Source organism: Medicago sativa, chromosome 2, assembly GCF_051527215.1.
Source record: "Medicago sativa cultivar Bolivia chromosome 2, Bolivia_mono, whole genome shotgun sequence".
Lineage (NCBI taxonomy): Eukaryota > Viridiplantae > Streptophyta > Magnoliopsida > Fabales > Fabaceae > Medicago > Medicago sativa.
Window position 1 is genome coordinate 32,401,117 of NC_140750.1, and position 20,234 is coordinate 32,421,350.

Consider the following 20,234-nt stretch of genomic DNA (forward strand, 5'->3'; position numbering starts at 1 on the left):
CATAATACATGAACTCTTGTCTGGACATTTTTCCTTAAAGATATTTTAATCTCTAGTAAATTTTATGCCTCAAGTTCACGGTTGGACCGATTCAACCAAGCGGTCCGGTTTGGTTTTTAAAACTATGATCAAAACAATGTAAAAATCCTTACTTTAAATTTTGATCATTAAAAACCTACACATATTTCAAAATTTTATATAATCTTCTCTCTCTGTTCGTCATTCTCATTCTTTTACCATCATCATTATTATACTTTGAATTATCAAAATAAAACAAATCTTTGATTTTTTTTATTTATAAAAAATTTATAAAAATATTTTATACGTTTTGTTTATCAAATAAATTCATTTTATGAAAAGTCAACATAAATTTCTCGTGCAATAATTGATTAATGGATATCCGCCAAGTACCATGCACCGGTATCTACACTAATTTAATTTTTTTTATCAAATAATAGTATAAGTTTGATATTTTGATTATTTTCTTTGTTAAAGTATATATTAAAAATGAGGAAAAACCACCTTTAAACATTTCCTCCTCATCGTTAATTATTTTAAAGTCTTCTTTATTACTATGTATTCTATTTGGATTGCTTATTGTTTTTAAAGAAAATGATTAAAAAATTGAGATTTGATTGTTTGTATTTGACACAATTTTGATATTTTACGAAGCATGATTTTGAACTGTGTGTTTTGATCTACTAGAAAAATTGAATATAGCGACGGTCAAAATCCGTCTCTAAATCACGGAATTTCCATCACTAAACAGACTAGAGACGGAACCAAGTCTGTAGTTGAATCCTTGGTCTCTAAGCTATTTAGACACGGATTGTATGAGACGGAATAAATCCGTCTCTATTCAATAAAATCCGTCGTCAGCATTTAATAATAGAATAAACTAAATCCGTCTCTAATACAAACAATTCCGTCTAAGTTACCAAAACTAACCTCACTGTAGTTGCTGGAATATCAGTCACCAACCTAAAGTTTAATGAAAAAAGTGTGTTATTATGTATTATTTAACAAGATTAAAAAAAAAATTAAGAAACCTGGTGTGAAATATCGTTATTATCACCAACCTAATCTTCCCCCAAATACTTGCCAATAGCACACAAATTATATATTATTCACAAATCACAACCCAAAGAAGAACTAGCAACAAAATTAGGAATATTATTAATACAATTTACTTTTGCCAAAATTGAAAACTTCTATGAGATTTGGCTAGTGACACAATTTTCCCCCAAATCAAAAGAAAATAAAAATCCTAATAAAATCCCCCTAAACTACAAGAATTAAATTAATCAAAATAATTTCCACAACAAACAACAATAGAACAACAACAAAACACTCACTTAATAAATGATAACGGGAAGAATAATTGTTGGGTGCGAATGAGAAGCTTGAATCTTCGTACCCCATCCAGGAGAACGAGGGTTTCTGATTCTGATGAGTGGGGGAAAATAAAGGAAAACAATTCAGGAATTTTTATGTGAGTGAACGAGAAATAGGATTGAAAGGGTTTTTGGTGAGTGGGGGAAAAAATGAAAGGGAATGGGGACGGGGGGATATTGATTGAGAGGGAACCTGAAAATTGATAGGGTTTTGTGAAAATGTGAACGAATTTGAGAGAAAATTGAGGTTGGAGGGATTCTTCAAGTGAAAAATTGAGTTTTGGAGCCAATACAAGGATAGAAGAGGTAAAGTTTTGTTTTATTATTTCTTATTAAAAGACAAATTAATTTATTTGGTTTCCACTCCATCCGTCTCTGAATTTCCTCTCAACATACATTTTGTTTTAAAAAATAATACCATAGACCAGTTAGACACGGATAACACTTGTGACGGACAATTCCGTCTCTAATATCCCTCTCTAATGTTAATATTTCAAATTCCGTCTCAAATTATAATATTCCGTCTCTGGATCCGTCTCAACTAGTGACAGATTAAATTCCATCTCTAAATTCCGTCTTTATATAGAACTTTTCTATAATTGATACGACCTAGGTTCACCTAGTATGTGATTATTATTAGGGAGAGTTGTCGTTAGATGGAGCCACCAATATAGAAAGGCCGACATTAAGGAGAGTTATCAATGAGATGTGAACTCCCTAATTGAAAAATATTTTATGTTTTTGTTTTGAGTCAAGAGAAAATAGTTATCCGTTAGATGGATATCCCTCTAAGGGAAAGGCCTCTCTCAAGACGAAAGAGCGATCAACGAGATAGATCTATCTATCGGTTCACTCATTATTATTATTTCACTAAATTGATTTTTTTTTTTGGTATTATAAATCATGCAACTCCATAGGTGTTTTTAGTGTTTTGTAGTGGGGAGTCATGTAAATCGACTAATCGAGACATCACGTGAACGATCAAAGATATGAAATTGAATATCAAGGGTTCTTAGAAGGTTGTTGAAGACAATACAAAGTGAAAAAAATTCATTTCAAGTTCATAGGAGTTTTCAGACGGAAGAATGATGAAAAAAACGAGATGAAAATGCACCTGAAGGGCTGCCTCAAGTGACCCTACGCATGTACCATGCGCCTGGGATAACATTCCTTGCTGCCTCAGGCGCCCCTGCGCGTGCCTTAGGCGCCCAGATGCGGGTAAAAACCGTATTTTGCTTCTTTTTTTTCCAAGTTGGATTGATGGTTAAAGCTCTCTTTTCTTCTCTTAAACCTAATTAACCTCATGCTATAAATAGAGACCCTTGCACACTCTTATACATTCAGAAACATTTGATGGTGAAGGCAAAGGTCAAGCATCAGAGTTCCAAGGCAGGATTCATCCTTCTTTTGTTCTCTCTAGGATATGTTTTTTTGTTTTTTCATATGATATTTGTTGCCATGAGAAACTAAACCTATTAATTAAGGTTCCACGATGAACCCCTTCTTATTTGTTGGAATTTATAAATAAAGTTTTTCATTCATTGTATGCTTTGATTGTGCTCGATTTAAATTAGATTATGCGCGTTTACTAATGCTTCATCAATTGGTTAACTCTGTGTGTAACCTTAAGGATTGATCCGTAGGATTAAAGTTCTGACAACCCGAAATTTTACTAGTTCCATTGGCTTTTCTAATTACCACTTCTTATAGAGATTAATTAAGAAGTTTCAGATTTGAACTCCTTCCGTCATTACTTTTTTCTTTAGACAACGTAGTACACAACTCCAGTTGGTCCTACACGAGTTATTTAAAGAAACTTTGTACGTGTTTTACCGTTGGATTCATTAAATCAAAGTAACACCACATAAGTTGTGTGGTTTCTTAAAATATAATTCCAATAAGGACGAAGGGGGGATTCAAGGATACCCTAATCGTCGTTAATCATCTTAATCACAAAAACCTAATCTTGCATTGGGCAGGGCAATTCAATCCTGCAATTCTATTCACTTTTAATTACTTTTGCCTATTGAAATAAGTTTAATTAATTACTAAGTTGAACGACAATTCTTGTGAAGACGATAAACTAACTACTTTATTACTTATTACAATTTAACGCACTTGCAATTTCCTTCCATCATTTGTCGTCTTTGTGCGGTGTTGTTCTGTCTTTCTTATTTCGTTCAGGTATTTGTTCGGTACAGATTGTCAGATCAGCTTCGATCAAGTGCGGATTCAATTAATGACTTTGGCGTCGTCAACGTTGCAGATCAAGACACATGAATATTCCAAAGACTTAAATATAGTCATAGGTGTAGGCTTTTGTACTTTGTCGTCTTATGCGATTAACGAAGATGATGTGAGTTTGTTTGCAGATTCGTCTTTTTTATTTTTAGCAAATTTGCATTATACTGATGTACTCTATCAATTTAAATGAATGAATATCATTTATTTTTAGTAAAAAAAACTTTTGACCAACGTTCCTTTAATTGAATGACTTAATTAAAAAAAAACTTAATAGTGCATGGACTTTTTTTTTATGGAGAAATGAGAGGATTAATTTGATTACAATGTTTTTAGTTTAAGAACTTATTTAAAAATTCACAAATAGTCCAAAAATCAATGAATTAGTTGAACTAAATAAAAAAGTGACTTTTATATCATTGTATTTAAACAAACTAAACATCATTATCTTGAAGAAAAATATCATTGTAACCAAAAAAAGAAGAAAAATATCATTAAAAAAAATCTTTTTCTTAAAACATGTTTTACGAGGATATCACACAAAATTGATTTTTAATTTTTTTTATTATTGAATGTCAAAATATATTTCGATTTTTTTTTTTTGCGGTGGCCGGGGTTTGGCTGGGGTTTGAACTCCGGACCTTGTATATTTTATACATTATCCATACCAACTGAGTTAAACTCACGGAGACAAAATATTTTTCAATTAAATTTGTAACTAACGTGCTTTAAAATTAATCATCATCTTAAGTTTAAAAGTGAAAAATCTAATTTAACACCTCATAATTTTCTCTCGATCCAATTTAGTTTCAAACAAAAAATAACTCACATTGGTTCATGACATTTTATATGAAGGAGAAATTAGTCACTAATTCATTTTAAGATAAGAACTAATTTGTCAGCTATAGGAAAATTTCAAAGACTAATTTAAATTTATTTTTTAAGAAATTTAAAAACTAATTTATTTTTTCAAAAACTAATTTTTTAAGAAATTTATTTTTTAAGATAAGAACTAATTTATTTTTAAGGTTGTGAAAATAGTTTATACAAATAAATTAGCTTTTATATTAATTCATAAATTCTTATCGACGAAAATTGTATTTTCATAAGTTCAAAATTAGGTCCTTAATAGTTTAATTCTAAGCTATTCTTCATAAATTTAAAAATAAATCAATCTAAACAATAATTAATGATTTTATTATATTAAAAAAAAAACATTGTCTCTCTTGTTCTAAACTTTCCTTTCTTACTCTGTTCTTCATCTACTTTCACATTCCCTCTCTCAATCCACTCCACTCCAATTCAATTCAACCCAAATCCTCGCGCATTTTCCTCATCACGATTCCTTCACTTTCTTCTTTCATTTTCCCGACAAAATTCAACCTCACGAAAAGCTTCCTCAAATCAACAACCTAGGGTTTCCGCCGGGTGATCGATTCTGGTGTCACCGGCGACAATGGCTACAAGCTTGCAGATGACTCCTCAGGTGGAGCAGATTCATGGACAAATTCACGATATTTTTCGAGCTCTCGCGTATGTCTCTTTCTTTTTTTCAGATCATGTCGTTTTTTTTTTCCCTTTAATTCGATTGTATTGAATATTGTTAGACGAATTTCACTTTCAAAGTAAAAAAAATATAAATAAAAAATTATACTTGTGTATTATTTATTATGTTTATTGTATTGATTTTGTTAATAAAATGGTTTTGTGATTCTAGATACTTTGATGGTTAATGTTGGAATATAAGGTAGTGCCTGTAATTACATACTAACATGTTGAAATATATAATTTGAGAATCTAGGTGATTTATGGTTTGATGACACGCAACTAGCTAGTTAACTAGTAATCTAGATAGTATACCGACGGGGTTGGTCTAGCGGAATGGGCTAGACTTATACAATGTGGGGAGCCGAGGTTTGAATTCTGGCTGGGAGAGGTGTTCACATTTAGTGTCTCGAATAAGATTACCGCCAAAACTGTGGGTGGGGGCTTGAGTAGTATAACACAGGGTGAAATAGAAAATTAAAGAGTTGAAAGCAAAAGATAGGATGGATGGAGAGAAATTAGGGTTTCAAAAATGACAAAATTGTCCCTCCAAATGGTGCTTAAGTGAGGGGCAATTCTGTATTTTCGCTCCAATCCAGAAAAGCGGGCGCTTTGACCCGCTATTGACCCGCTCCGCCTCACATAAACGCTGCCGCGAAACCCACATTTCACAAACCCGTGACTCGGTGGCGTTGTGACGCGCTAGCTTGTTTTTGGCCGCTCCGCGCCGGGAGCGGCCGCGTTTGACAACAGAGGGCATGAATCAAGGACGGTTAAGATGAGGGTTCCTGATCGAGGTAGAGTAGAAGGGGGCACTAAATACTAGTCGCACCTGACACCCGAACCTTGTGTTTTTTTTACTTGTCTTCAATTTCGAACATGTTATGCTCTATTAGTGTGCTGAGTTCTGAATATAATATATCATCTGATTTGTGAATCTATCCATCAATTTTGAGTGCCGGTGATGCTATGTTTGTGTATTCTGGCCTAGTTTTGTGTAGTTTGGAATATATCTATAGTGCACATAGAAGTATTAAATTATATATAATAGAATATAGATATTCATATTACAGATGTTTCAAAGCCTACTTCTAGTATATAAACTTCTAAGAGGGGAGTCTATTAGTGTATTTGCATCCCTGTTTAAATTGGTTGAACGAACGTATGACCAGAAGCTTGAAGTTGTGTAGCTTCTGCCTTGGGACGCGACAATGAACCCATCTGCTACAGTTCCAAACGATCATTCGAAGATTTCATTTATACTCAGAGTACGGTGGAAGTAGGATGGACCTCACTAGACTATGCTTAAATAGGCCTTGTCTGTTCTAAGAAAATAAAGGTTCATTCTTGGCCAATTTCCTATCATAGTTTTTTTTTATAGCCTGATCTGGTCTTTCCGAAAACCTAACCTAACCTGTAAGCCTATTTAAAAGCTGGTCATCCGACCTATCTCTAAGTAGGTTAAAGGACTATCAGGCCAACAAAGACAAAGTGTATGCATTATAGTCCTCTATATTATACCACTAATTAAATGTTTAGATTGAACTCATTTATATAGACTAATATGCTAAAGTCTTTACAAAGGTGAATTAGTATATGAATTTAGCACATTATATAAAGTTTTATAATAATAATCATAATAATAATAAATCATTATTTATATTTATTTATATAGGTCAACTTAGTAAGTAGAAGAGACTTTTTAGATGGCCTATGGCTTACTCTTCTCAGCTAAATAGACTTTTTGAGTTTGATAACCTCGGCGCTGGTTACTACATTTGAATGGATGGCTCTTAAAAGTTAAGATAGGTACCAACAAGCAAGCATCCTTAGGACACCTGTTAAGGGTCAAGAGTGGACATCTATATTTTTATAAATGCTTTGAGAAAATGCTTATGAATTTTACACACACACACAATGAAAACTTAAGATAAAGTGATAGTAAAAACGTTAAAGGTTAAGTCGTAGACATGGTCTAATATTAGCTGCCAGCTAGAGTGACGGTATCCTCAATAAGAAAAATAGCAACATGGAGCCTCCATCATCAATATATCAGGACATCATGTCACACAATCATGAAATTTTACATAATTCAGTGCACAGGCACAGTGTGTATAAGTTAATAGTGTTTATGTCCATGTTTTATATAAATGGCTATGATGCCATAACATGTTTTGTGGATATGTGTCCATGACAATAGTTTGTTTCTTTTTATCTCTTGAAATTGAATATATTTGTATGGATTGCCTCTTTCACAGTGATGGGCCAATGTCTATTACACGATCTTTCCTTTATTTTTTATTTATCTTTATACAAGTATCGTGTATGGTTACCTGTACTTCTACTACAGTCATGCATTCTTAGCTGGTACCGGTGTCATTGTTTACTAATTTCAGGATAAGGAAAATAAATAAGAATGCTAATTATTGAAATAGATCTCATCTATTAAGTATTTGTAGATATTTTTTGACATACCCGAGTTTTGCTCCCAGAAATGGCTTCCAAAAGCTCGACAAGATTAAAGATTCCAATAGACAAAGTAACCAGCTGGAAGAACTCACAGCGAAGATGAGGGAGTGCAAAGGGTTAGTCCTGGATTTATATTTTTGTAATTTTGGCATCTGTTGGTGTTCACTGTACTAAAGAAAATGCAGATTCTTATTCAAAACTTGTCTGCTTTCGGTTCCATATTGGCTGGCATGGTGGATTATTTTTTAATTGTTCCAACAAATTATAATTAAGAAGACTTCTTTTGTAGAGCTCTATATCCCGTCCCAGCATCCGAGGTTTTGAATGATGATATGCAGCATATAGCCTTGTTATATATTTTGTTTGTCACAGTCGTTATTTGCTTTTCAAACTTGTTCTTTTTACAATTCACTTGCCTTCTGCCATGTGTTATTTTAGTGGTGACGAAAGTAAAATTACATTTGATTTTGACATATTTCACAATTATTTTTAAATGCATTTTCTACATCCATAGGATATGAAACATTATGTTGTTATAATTGTTCCAGTTTGATAAAAGAATTTGATCGTGAAATTAAAGATGAAGATGGAAGAAATCCCCCAGAAGTGAACAAACAGCTCAATGATGAAAAGCAATCAATGGTCAGTACCCAATATCTGTCTTTTTAATATGCTGATGCTGGGATTGTCTTCCAAGTATTGTGAGTTTGACATTCAAATTCATTTTTTTTGAACTTGTGATAAATTTATAAATATATTGCTTGATTAATTGATTGTCAATAACACTTTATGTTCACGGTCAATGGGTAATTTATAGCAATTTTTTTGGGAATTTAGAAGTTGGTATTTCATAATGAAAGTAAAAAACATTATAAAGTTCTAGTTGGACTAGATAATGCATGGTGTATAAAGTCTATAGTTGGTACCTAGATGTTCTAATCTTATTCTTGCATGCTAGGATAAATAAAATTTAAATTCATGTCTGGTGTTGCAGAATGATGTGAAACTTGGTTAACTGAATCTAGTACATTAAATGTGTTTTAGATTAAATAGTTCACTTGGAGAAAGACTTTCCTTTAAGCATTTCTTTCCAGGTAAAAAGTGGTTGGTATAATGTTTGGCAACACTGATATGTGGTAATTTCCTTTTCGGAAAATTTGAATCTTCTCATCCTGGAATAGATTAATGATCTAGTACCAAAATATAAAAAGGAATTACAATGATGTTAGATATTAGATTTTAAAGGAGAGGTAACAACAGATACATTCCCCTAAAAAAAATTATATTCCTTTTTGGCACTTGACTGACAGCATTTGGAGCACAGTGGCTTGCAGCTGCTGTGTATGAATGTGTCCATTACAATATAAAATCTTTCATATTGATTTTTTATATCCTTTGATTTTACCCGGCTAAATTCTCCATTGTCATATATTTTGACTATGTCTGTTCTTGTTAATATCATTTTGTATCCTCTCCTTCCCAACTTTTCTATCTGTTTCCTTTACCTCACTTCTCTTTTTTCGTTTAACATTGTCCTGACAATTCTTTTACTGTTGTTTCTAGTATGTTCATATTTTTCTCCACTGATGCCACTCTAGTCTCAACAACCTCTCTATTTTAGACACCTCTTTGGTTTTCTTCCATTTCCTCATAAACTAATCCATCAGGTCGTATCATACCAATTTGGAAGAAACCATTTGATATGGAGGAAAACCCATCATTATTAATTTTATTAATGTATTAATTGATATGCACCATACATTGCATATTGCATAGTCTTGCACTTGAACTACTTATTCTTTTTGTTTTCTCACATACATATTTTTTTTGCAGATCAAGGAACTAAATTCATATGTGGCATTGAGAAAAACGTAAGTTCATCCATATAGTGTTTTGCTGAAAAGCGAATAGAATTGTTTCTTCAAATGAAATTTGGTACTGGTCCCTGTGAAGGTTTTAGAAAAAAGTATATAATCAATTTGAATTTTCTCTGTGAGCATGTTCAACTTCCGAAATCATGATTAATGTTCACTGTAGTTATTAACCTAACCAATAATTCAAACTATAATTTCCTTCCATTTTTTACAGCTTAATAAAAGTATGTTCTTTTTGGCTATTTGAATGGAGAACTTGTGATTTCATAATATTACTTTGGTGATTAATAGGTACATGAGTACACTTGGTAATAAGAAACTTGAACTTTTTGACGCGGGGGCAGGGTCAAGTCAACCCATGGCCGAAGAAAATGTTCAATTAGCATCAGGTAAGATTTTTCTCCTCATAACCTTAATTCTTGGTAATATGGTAAGTTGCAGATTCTTAGTTTATGCGGGTCTTCGAAATATTTTTCATTTGTAGGGACCTATCAATTTTTTTGATCTTTGATTTTAATTTTAAATCATGTTTCAACCAATATTGTTGCCTTATAATTTGATAGGATATAGTCCTAATGAAACTGAGTTTGTATTATCAAATCAGTATTGAATGTACAAATAAGATTAGAAAGACAACACTGCCCTCCCAAGCCACAGTATTCCTCTGAACTTCCAATTACAACCGAAATATCCAAAACCCCTCCCATATTCCATTCTTTAAAATATAAGAGACAACACTTGGTCTCTCTCTATAACTATCTAAATAAAAAGTGAGAATTCATGTCGTACAAACAATTTCAAAAGTCTTGGATTTTTGTAAGGTAAGGGCTGCCCAAACTTTATAAACACTATACAGGCCATATCTTAAGTGGGACTAAATCAACCCTTTACACCCAGCGCAATAAAGGTGTTGGAAGCTGCAATGAAGGCAACCCAAATGCCGCAATTAGGCGGCTTGGGGCGGACTGCAATGAAGGCGGAATTTCCAACAAGTAATCCATTAAGATTGAAATTCAAAAGAGGAAATTCAGAAGTCTTATGTGAGCCACAGAAGAAGCTCCATGTGCATCAATGCTCCCTATAACTTTTGAAATAAGGCACACATACACAAAACTTTTATTGAAGATATGATTTAACTCAAAAAAATTGTAAAACCTGAGCCCAGTGGACATTAAATGAGTATAATAATATTTAAACTCACCATATCTTCACAGAGAAACTATTTACACCAGATGCATTAAAGGATGGATTTTGGGATACAGTGACTTTAAAGCGGTAAAGTCACGGTGACTTTAGTGCAATTTTGTGTTTTATGAGAGAGAAAGATGAAAGAAAAATAGTAAATAAGATTAGAGAGAGAGTAATATAAGAGAGAAATAGACACTAAGTCACCGTAACTTTCCTGCCTTAAAGTCTCTGAATCTGGATCCCAGGAGGACATTTAAAATGGAAGAGCCAACGTTTTACAAACAAAGGATGTTCATGAGAAATGCAGAAACCATTATAAAAATCTGAAATGACAATTAAATTTAAAATAAGACTCTCTTAGCTAATTTTCGTAATTGTTTAATTACTATTACCTTGTTTCCCGTGTAATCCATAACAGCTAGAAACATATTTTGGTGTTCGGTGCTGAAAAAAAAAAAAACTAATTTCATGAAGGAGAAACCACACCTAAAATGGTTAACAATATAAAGATGGGTAACAAAATGAATAACAAAACAGTTAAAAATAGCTTCTACAAAATGAGTAAAAGGGAAATCGATGGAGGAATTTGTGTTGAAGAACAAATCTTAGTTACAAAGAAGGAAGGTAGAAGACTGAGGATACCCTCTAGTAGTGAAGACTTGCAAAAATGTTGTTTGTGACGAGAAGATGAGGAGCCAAATTTTTTTATTTTTTGAGAGATGTTTGTAAGTGATGATTTTAAGAAAATCAGGTTTGAGTGTACATGTAGAAAAAGAACAGTGAGGAAGGTGAGTTTGTCAGTGGGTATACGCTTTTGATTCAATTGAAGTTGTACCAAATACCAATGAGATGATGGAAGCATAGCACATCTCAATGTGTTGGAATTTATTTGTCTGTATTTTTATTTTCTGTTATATCCAGTCTTTATCTACTAATCTAGCATATACTCTGCATGCTATTTTTTTGCTGTGACTTTAGGCATTATGTTTATTGGTACATGATAGTTCATACATTGGGCTGGGGACTGGGCCTTTTTCTGGATGTTTATGCTTTTATGTCTAATTATTGAAGACATGTCTCATTAAAATGCTTATTTGGCTTGTCCTCTAGAAATGTCAAATCAAGAACTTATAAATGCTGGGACGAAGACGATGGATGAAACTGATCAGGCTATAGAAAGATCTAAGCAGGTGACTCTCTTTTAACATTTATGACTTCATTGCCCTTTTTGCTTTATTCTTAACATTATACTGAAATGTAGGTTGTACATCAAACAATTGAAGTAGGGACCCAAACTGCCACAACCTTGAAAGGCCAAGTAAGTTCATTTGCACAATATGTATATAGTTTTTAAAGGGAAGAGTGTACGTGATCACATTTTTGACTTTTCTTTTTTCTATTATCAAATTTTGCAGACTGAACAGATGGGTCGAATTGTTAACGAGCTTGATTCAATTCAGTTCTCAATTAAGAAGGCTTCCCAGCTTGTGAAGGAGATCGGAAGAAAGGTCTCTTCATTTTGATTGTATTAATGCACTATTCACTATTTTCCTGACTTTGTCATGAAACTGAAGTGTCTTTACCTTATTATCAGGTAGCTACCGATAAATGCATCCTGCTTTTTCTGTTCCTTATCGTCTGTGGTGTAATTGCCATCATTGTTGTAAAGGTATCATTTTCGTCCATCTATTAATTGTATTATCATGTGAATATATATTTGCCCCTCTTGGAATCCAACATTTTTCAAAAATCAACACCAAAAATCAAAACCAAAGTAAGCTGCTACAAGAGTTTATTTGAAAGAACAGTATTTACATGAAATATTTTGATTATTTATTTATGTTATGCAATAGCTCCGTAACAAAGCATAAGCAAAAGGGATCCAAAAAATCAAATGTATTTGATCCAAAATTTAGGTCAAAAACTTTGAACTTTTTGAATCTTTTTGTTTATATTTTGTTACGGAGGGATTACTTTCTGTGAAATGATGGGGGAGGAAATATAGTTCACAAAGTTTCGTACAAGTAAATTGCCTATTGAAATGCCATATATAATCACTTTGGCTACTGATTATATGTACAAGGCCAATACTTTGCTCCTTTTTTTTTTTTTTTTGAAAGGAACTTTGCTCCTTTTGTTAACTGGAACTGATATTTTGTAGATTGTGAATCCACACAACAAAGATATTAGAGATATCCCAGGATTGGCGCCTCCAGCTCCGACGAGGAGGCTTTTGTATGCAAGGACTGGATAACATTTTGATTAATTCTTATGTCTTACAAGAGTTTCCTTCATCCTCATCACCACCCTTGATTTTATGGGGGCATATTTTGGAAATCTTCAATCAATTTTAAATTAAAAGGTTTCATGATTGAGCTGTGTATATCCTGTTTGTGGTTTCTATATATTTCACAAGGAGCTTCTTTTTCTTTTTTTAGTTCCTTGTTACACTGTAACATTTTTAAACAATGATGTATGCCTCAATGAAAATAATACTATATATTGGGGGACCTATGGTTTACATGACCCATTCGAACGAGACTTTTCCCCTTTGTTTATTTTATGTGTTCATTCAACCATATATATTATAGATTTTGATGCATCAGTTGTATAAATTACATTCATACTTGTTAAGGTAATCTCGCTTTGATTTAAAGAGAAATGTGGGACTCAAATATCAGAGATATTATTTAATCATCAATTTGAGACGTCTAAATTTGATGCTTTTTAAAATAGTTAACACATAGTTTCAAAAATCGGACCGGTCATTGACCTGGCAAGTTCATTGGGTCACAGGGTCAAGGTTGAACCAATGAGTAACTCTAAAAAATTACTCCAAATCATCGCCCTCTATTTAATTTTAATCTAACAGCATTAATGTTGTTATAATTACCACTCACGTATGTTGCCCTCATCTGATTCTCCTATCGTCTAAGTAAGATCTCAAATCTCTTCCTAATTTCCAGCACCTTGATTGATTACTCCATTCAATGTACATAACTCACCCAATTTTTGAGTGGCGGTGGTTCGCTTTCCTAACGATTTTTTATACAAATCACAGCAAGCTTTGGTGGGGGTGGGTTGCATTACGATGGCCTTTTTTTTTTTGTCAAATAGTTTAGTGGCTAGATTCACACACATTATGTGTGGAGAAGTGGGGAATCTGGGGTTCGAACCCCGACCCCTGCACAAATTATCCCTGATAGCTATTAACTTTGCTACACTTACGGGATTCATTATGATGACCTTTATTATAAGCTCAACATGGATCCCATTTTTTATGTCATCTAAATAATGGATTATAAGTGGTATAGAATAAATTTTGGATTATAAGTGGTTTAGAATAAAGATTCAAACTGTGATTAAATCCTAAAAAGAATTTAACTTTACAAAAAGAAATTGTGACATACATCCAAATTAAAGAAATATTTATAAAATGATGAAGTTGTTGAAGAGATTTGAGATCTTAGTTAGAAGACGGGAGAATCATATGAGAGCAACACACGTGTGTGGTAATTATAACAACCGTAATGCCATTAGATTAAAATTAAATTAAGGGTGATGATTTGGAGTAACTTTAAAGAGTTACTCTTGAGTCAAAATATTCATCCAATACGAAAAGGGGTATGGTATAAGTATTGTAAATATTTTAGTTCTTACTGGAAAACAAAATATTCTTTTTAATTTAGTTCATTGATATCATATTGGAGTAACTGTGTCACCAAACAAAAATGCAACGTAATCAAAAAAAATATTAGAATAACGTTGTCTTTGTTTTAAAAAAAAAAAAACGCTTCATGTTTACTTCAAATTTGCTATCATTTATTAAATTAAATATGTATTTCCAAATAACAAAATATTTGGCTAGCCAAGTGTTTGTTGGCGTGCACTTTTGTCAAAAGACTCAGTCTCAGTTTTCTTCGTCTTCTCCGCCGATTAGACGACCGATTTGATGATATGGCAACTGAGTTAATTACATGTATGATCCAATAACTAGCTCAAATTGATAATGGGCCCGGTTTTGAGTTCAATTGGTCGAACTGGTTGGTCCGAGCCGGTTTTTAAAACTGTGGATTAACGTAGTTTATACATGTGGTTAATGAAGTTTTAGATCAATCGATCTTTTCTCATCTAGCATAGTTTTTAGAGTCATTATCATATACATCATCAGATGATTTATCGTTTGATTTATCCAGTATGTGTTGCCCTGCAAATTAATTTTTTAATAAGATTAAATGTTTTCATTATTAAGAGAACTTGTTCAAGAACAAAGACAATATTTAGAGCACTTTTTTAGTTAAGATTAAACTAGATGTCTACCTGTGCGATGCACACGTAAGTTTTAATGAATTTTTTTTTTTTTACCAACAAAAAAAAACATTATAGAAACATTATAGAAACAATATGAATTATTATTGATAATTATTGTATTTTAAAGAAACATTATAGAATATATTAATATGAATGTTTGTTATATTGATTTTGCTTTCAATTTATAATATAAGTTTTTTTCAAGCAAAAATATAAGTTGATTGTTTTAATGTTTTTTAGCATTATTTGAATACTGAAAATAAAAATGGTATAAAATTATAAAATAAGTTAAATAAACTACTTACATGTAATGTCTCTCACACTCTCAAATTAAAAATAAATGAAGTAGAAGAGAAGTAGAATAGTTAAATGAAAATAGAATAAAAACAAAACTTTCTAAATGGTAGAAGGTAAATCATGAAATTTGTAAAGCTCGTTCGAATTATTATTGTCATGCATAAGAAAATTTTATAATAAGAAATATGCAACATTTTAATAGTTTATATCTTATAAAATAAGAATACATTATTTGCATCATACAATAAATCACAAATTATAATAATCTTTAGTATACTGTAACTTTATTGAACATGTGACTTTAATAAAAAAACTACACACACCATTAAATAGTACATCAAGATAAATAATTTTATGGAAAGCAACATATTGAACATATGTGATCTTCTATTTTCTAATTTTAATTCCTTTTTTTATTTTAATTTCTACGTTTTTTATTTAATTAATAAAAAGAGAGAAATAAAGCCTTGGAGGGTGGCTAGTTATAAGATTGTAATAATAAATAATTTTTTAATTTAATTAATAAAATAAGAGCTTTGAAGGGAAAAGTTGTAATATAACTTGCAGGATTGTAACAATAGTGTTATGGAGGCTGGGTAGCTATATGAATATAAACTATAAATGTTTTTATATTTAGTTAATAAAATGAGAGTAAGGGGAAAAAGTTATTGTAGAACTTTAGGATGCCAATATAATTGGGATGGTTTGCCTTTTTCGGCACCTCTAGCATTTTTTGTTTAAAAAAACGACATAATTGTAAAATCTCATTGTAATTAATGTATACATAAAAAAAATAGAAAAAGGAGTTTCATAATTATGTACAAGAGCAAGATTAAGATTGTATCAATCAGATTAAAATCAAATCAAAAGAAATATGGAAAAATGAAAATGAAATTCTCAAGAGGTAAAGTAAACATAGGATAACATAGGATAATAATGAATAAAGAAGTTGTTGAACTTTTCCATCCAATATTAGAGAAAGTAATAGCATGGAGTACATGCATCAAAAGTGTTGCCTCTAAAAAATAAATTAAAAATAAGAATCAACAAACAACAACTCTAATATAAGGAAGATGGAATGATGATATGATACATGAAGAGAGAAGGAAATAACAACCAAATAAAAAGATAAATGTATTGAGAAAGGAGGGAAGTAAACATGCAATTGTTGTAGTGCATGTAGTAGGTGTGGTTGGAAGAGTTTGTTGATTATGAATTTACTCATGTATATCGTGTATTTATGAGTCATATTATTTGTGGACAATTTGGTCATAAGAATGGTGAGTTAATATAAGGTTTTATTTTTTATTTAAATTTCTATTTTTTTTAGTTCGATTATTATTAATAATAGAATTATAGTTTTGGAGGAATGTTTTTTTAGAGAGAACATGTAAGATTATAATTATAAATGATGTTTTCATTATTAAGATTAAATGTTTCTTAATCAAAGCAATCTTCTATTAATACACTCCATGCAACAAAAGCAAAAAGGCATACTAATCGAGTAATGCTATTTAACGGGAAGGATATTGTCCCGAGTTTATCCCGACCAACAATTAACCAATCAAAAGCCTTCCTGTGCAGAAAAAAGGGGGCGGTGGGGTATGGCTGTTGAAATTTATCAAGTGGAATACTCATTCGGGAACCTCTCGGGAAGATATTTCTCGGGACGTTTAGCAATATTGCAAACAGTAATCAAGTAGCTTAACACAGTCAAAAAATAAAATGGCCCTACTATTAGAATAACTAACAGGATCCTCAATAACTTATAAATAGTTAAACATTCAACAAAATTCACAAAAATAGAAGGAGAGAGCCAAATAATTAATTCAAATAGTATCTACTATTTGCATTCTAGACAGAGAAAAAACATAAACAAAAAATTGCACTCAACCTGCCACCAAGAAAATGGCATTTCAAGATACAATCAAAATGATACTCTTTTCTCATGTAACGTACATTATCCATAATATTTTTCTCTGATTGAGTGCTGTAAGAACATGATACTTTATACCTTCTAAATTAACTTCACTCCCATGACACGAGAAATTCATAAGATTCATAGATACAAAATATCACCCAAGATTCATTTCTATGCATGCCTATTTGTGGTGGTCATTACTCATTAGTTTTTTTTCTTTTTTTTTTAATTTAAAAGTGTAATTAAATAAACTTGTTATCAACATAGACACATAGGTTTTGTAAAAAAAAAAAAAAAAAAACTTAGATACATAGGAGAACTGTAGGTCTATAGTCACGATAAGTTATTTAGCTTCACTGAGGTTGGGTACAAAATTTTTTGATAAAAATTAAGGTAGTACTCCGGCGACCCCGGACACTTGCCCGAACTCAATCGGTACTTTCTTTATATATGACACAACCCAATAGCCCATGAACTCACTTAAAAAAAGAAAATTTTGGGCAAAATCTGAAAATTCTCACATGCAAAGAGGTCTCGAAAAAGACATTTACCTCCTCATTTTATTTAGCACACTATTGACATGTTCATCTCTCTTATTTTAAAGAGTTAATTGTTCAAATTGACCATGTAATATACACTATGTCTGAAAAATGATCCTGTAAAATACAAAACATATATTCTAGCATTGTAACATGAGTTTCTGCAGCAAATTCTGCTACTGCTACTGCTCAAATTCTGCAGCAGCATAACACAGATGCACAGCTGCCTGCTACGCGTGTTCAGTGGCAGCGTCCTCCCCGCGGACGCCTCAAATGTAACGTGGATGCAGGTTTTTCGACTGCCATGAACAGAACAGGGATCGGTATATGCATTAGAGACGATGATGGTGCGTTTGTGCTTGCCAAAACTATTACTTTTGAAGTGGTTCACTCAGTTTATGTTGGCGAGGCATTGGGACTGTACCATGCTATGGAATGGCTCAGTGATATGCAACTCAATAATGTTGACTTCGAGACGGATTCTAAAATCACTCATGATGCTTTTCATGCTCATAAAGATGATGTCTCTGAATTCGGGCATATCATCTCGGCTTGTCGATCTCTTTTCAACAACCATTTAACAAACTCTCGGGTTGAGTTTACTCGGCGACAAGCAAATGAGGTTGCTCACGCTTTGGCTGGAGAGGCTACCTTGTCAGCTAGTCCCATTATTTATTTTAATCCCCCGCATTGTATAAACAATATTATCTTTAATGAAATGCTATAAGCATCTTTCCCTCAAAAAAAAAAAAAAAAAAAAAAAAAAACATGAGTTTCTTCTTATTTTTTACCACCCTATAATATATGCGTAGTCTAAAAATGTGACTTACAGGTCGAATTTTTTCACTATTTTTTCTATACATGTTTAGCACGTTAAAATATAGCTTTACACAAAAAATTAAATTTTTTCAACCAGGGACAAATTAATTATGAATTTTTTATTCCCCCGTAATTCTGAATTTCTTAAACAATTTATAATCAATTTGTATCTCGTTTAAAAACTACAAAATTTCATTGTGAAGGTTCTTATCATGTTCTAGTCATTCCTACAAAATTAAGGAATTAAATTTGACCTGTGAGTATACGCTTACTCGGAACAAAATTTCAATTTTGCACGTTTTGGTTGAAAAATCAAAATAAATTTAAACGACTTCGAAATGCTATGATACTTTACAGATCATTTTTATGTATTTTTATAGATATCTCTGCAAATAATGAGCTCAAAATTTGATTTATAGATCGAGATTTCCGTTGTTTTGTTTTTTGAGTTTTTGACACTTTAAAAATTCATAGTTAATTTGTCATTTGTCGAAAATTTATAATTTTTTTGTGTAAAGTCATATTTTATTGTTTTTAACACGCATCTAAGAAATCATGAAAAAATTCAATCTCTTGGTTGTTTTTTGGACTTCAGAGTCAAAATGTGTTATTTAATTACAAGGTCGATTTTCAGACTTCACGTATATTACAGGGTCAATTTCACTAATTAACCCTATTTTAAATTGTACTTTTGTTGACCTAATGAGGAACCTCTTGATTTATGACTGTTTATATATTATGTCACATGTGAATTTGTGATAAAATTTGTGTCCGAGCTCTATAAAATTTCTGGCTCCGCCACTGCTCTAATAAACGAACCTTTTGGTTTTAATTCAAGTACCAAAACTAGTAAAAATATCCAACTTCAGATTTCCAATAGAAAATATACATCCGTACACACTTTTTGTTTGCCAAAGTGGTTGACATAAAAATCATAACAAATTGGTGACCATGATCTTATTTAGGTTGAAGATTTAGGCTTATCCACGAGTAAGTTAATAGAACCTAAAGAATACAGAGATTAGAAGAAGAAGACAAGAGATTAATAAGTTTTGTCAAAAAATAAAAGAGATTAATAAGCAAATATTAGAAAAAGGTCCTAATAGCAAGATGGTTAAGGTGGAACACCTGAAACTTGCATTACTTTGAAATCTTCAATGGAAATGGAATAATATAATCATGGATCTGATGATGGTTCATGGTTCTCTTTGTTAATTCATGATGATGGTGGTTGCTAAATGAATTGTTTCCTATATGAATCATTTGAAGCACAAAGAGAATCACAATTGAGAGCTATTGGACAATCATTCGGCTACATTTCAAGTTTGACAACAATGGCGTATTCATAACGACTAAAAAATTCAGTTCTCATGATCATGACTACATTTGGCGTATTCATTTAAGTTTTGGTAGAAGTCTCGGTAACATGGATCAACCATCATCAAAGAGTTATGTCCCTTATACCACATGAATCAACTTGAATTTCGTAAAAAAATCTTATATTTGGTTTTGATGCCTAGGCATTCCACAATGCTTCTTCAACAAATCTTATATATCACTTATGTATGAGTAAGTATAGGTTCTGCATGATTATAAAACAATAAAATTGGTCCATACCCAAGAAAAATGTCTTTGA

General features: G+C 31.9%; 2 protein-coding genes across 2 annotated transcripts; both read left to right on the forward strand.

Moving 5' to 3' along the window:
- Nucleotides 1-4,854: 4,854 nt before the first annotated feature.
- On the forward strand, nucleotides 4,855-13,247 carry LOC146946307 (putative plant SNARE 13). Its single transcript, XM_085744435.1, has 10 exons — nucleotides 4,855-5,168; nucleotides 7,673-7,765; nucleotides 8,198-8,291; nucleotides 9,483-9,520; nucleotides 9,815-9,912; nucleotides 11,822-11,901; nucleotides 11,973-12,029; nucleotides 12,127-12,219; nucleotides 12,306-12,380; nucleotides 12,873-13,247. The coding sequence occupies exons 1-10, from the start codon at nucleotides 5,092-5,094 to the stop codon at nucleotides 12,963-12,965; spliced, it is 798 nt and encodes a 265-aa protein (XP_085600561.1). The 5' UTR covers nucleotides 4,855-5,091; the 3' UTR covers nucleotides 12,966-13,247.
- A 2,175-nt stretch (nucleotides 13,248-15,422) lies between these two features.
- On the forward strand, nucleotides 15,423-18,506 carry LOC146946308 (uncharacterized). Its single transcript, XM_085748190.1, has 2 exons — nucleotides 15,423-15,432; nucleotides 17,947-18,506. Exons 1-2 carry the CDS (start codon nucleotides 15,423-15,425, stop codon nucleotides 18,504-18,506), a joined length of 570 nt encoding a protein of 189 aa, XP_085604316.1.
- The last annotated feature ends 1,728 nt before the right edge of the window (nucleotides 18,507-20,234 follow it).

Excerpts from the sequence above, each read along its gene's own strand:
- LOC146946307 (XM_085744435.1), top strand. The coding sequence starts at position 5,092 with ATGGCTACAAGCTTGCAGATGACTCCTCAGGTGGAGCAGATTCATGGA. Across the intron at positions 7,766-8,197 it reads AAGATGAGGGAGTGCAAAGG|TTTGATAAAAGAATTTGATC; the intron begins GTTAGTCCTGGA and ends TAATTGTTCCAG. Across the intron at positions 8,292-9,482 it reads ATGATGAAAAGCAATCAATG|ATCAAGGAACTAAATTCATA; the intron begins GTCAGTACCCAA and ends TTTTTTTTGCAG.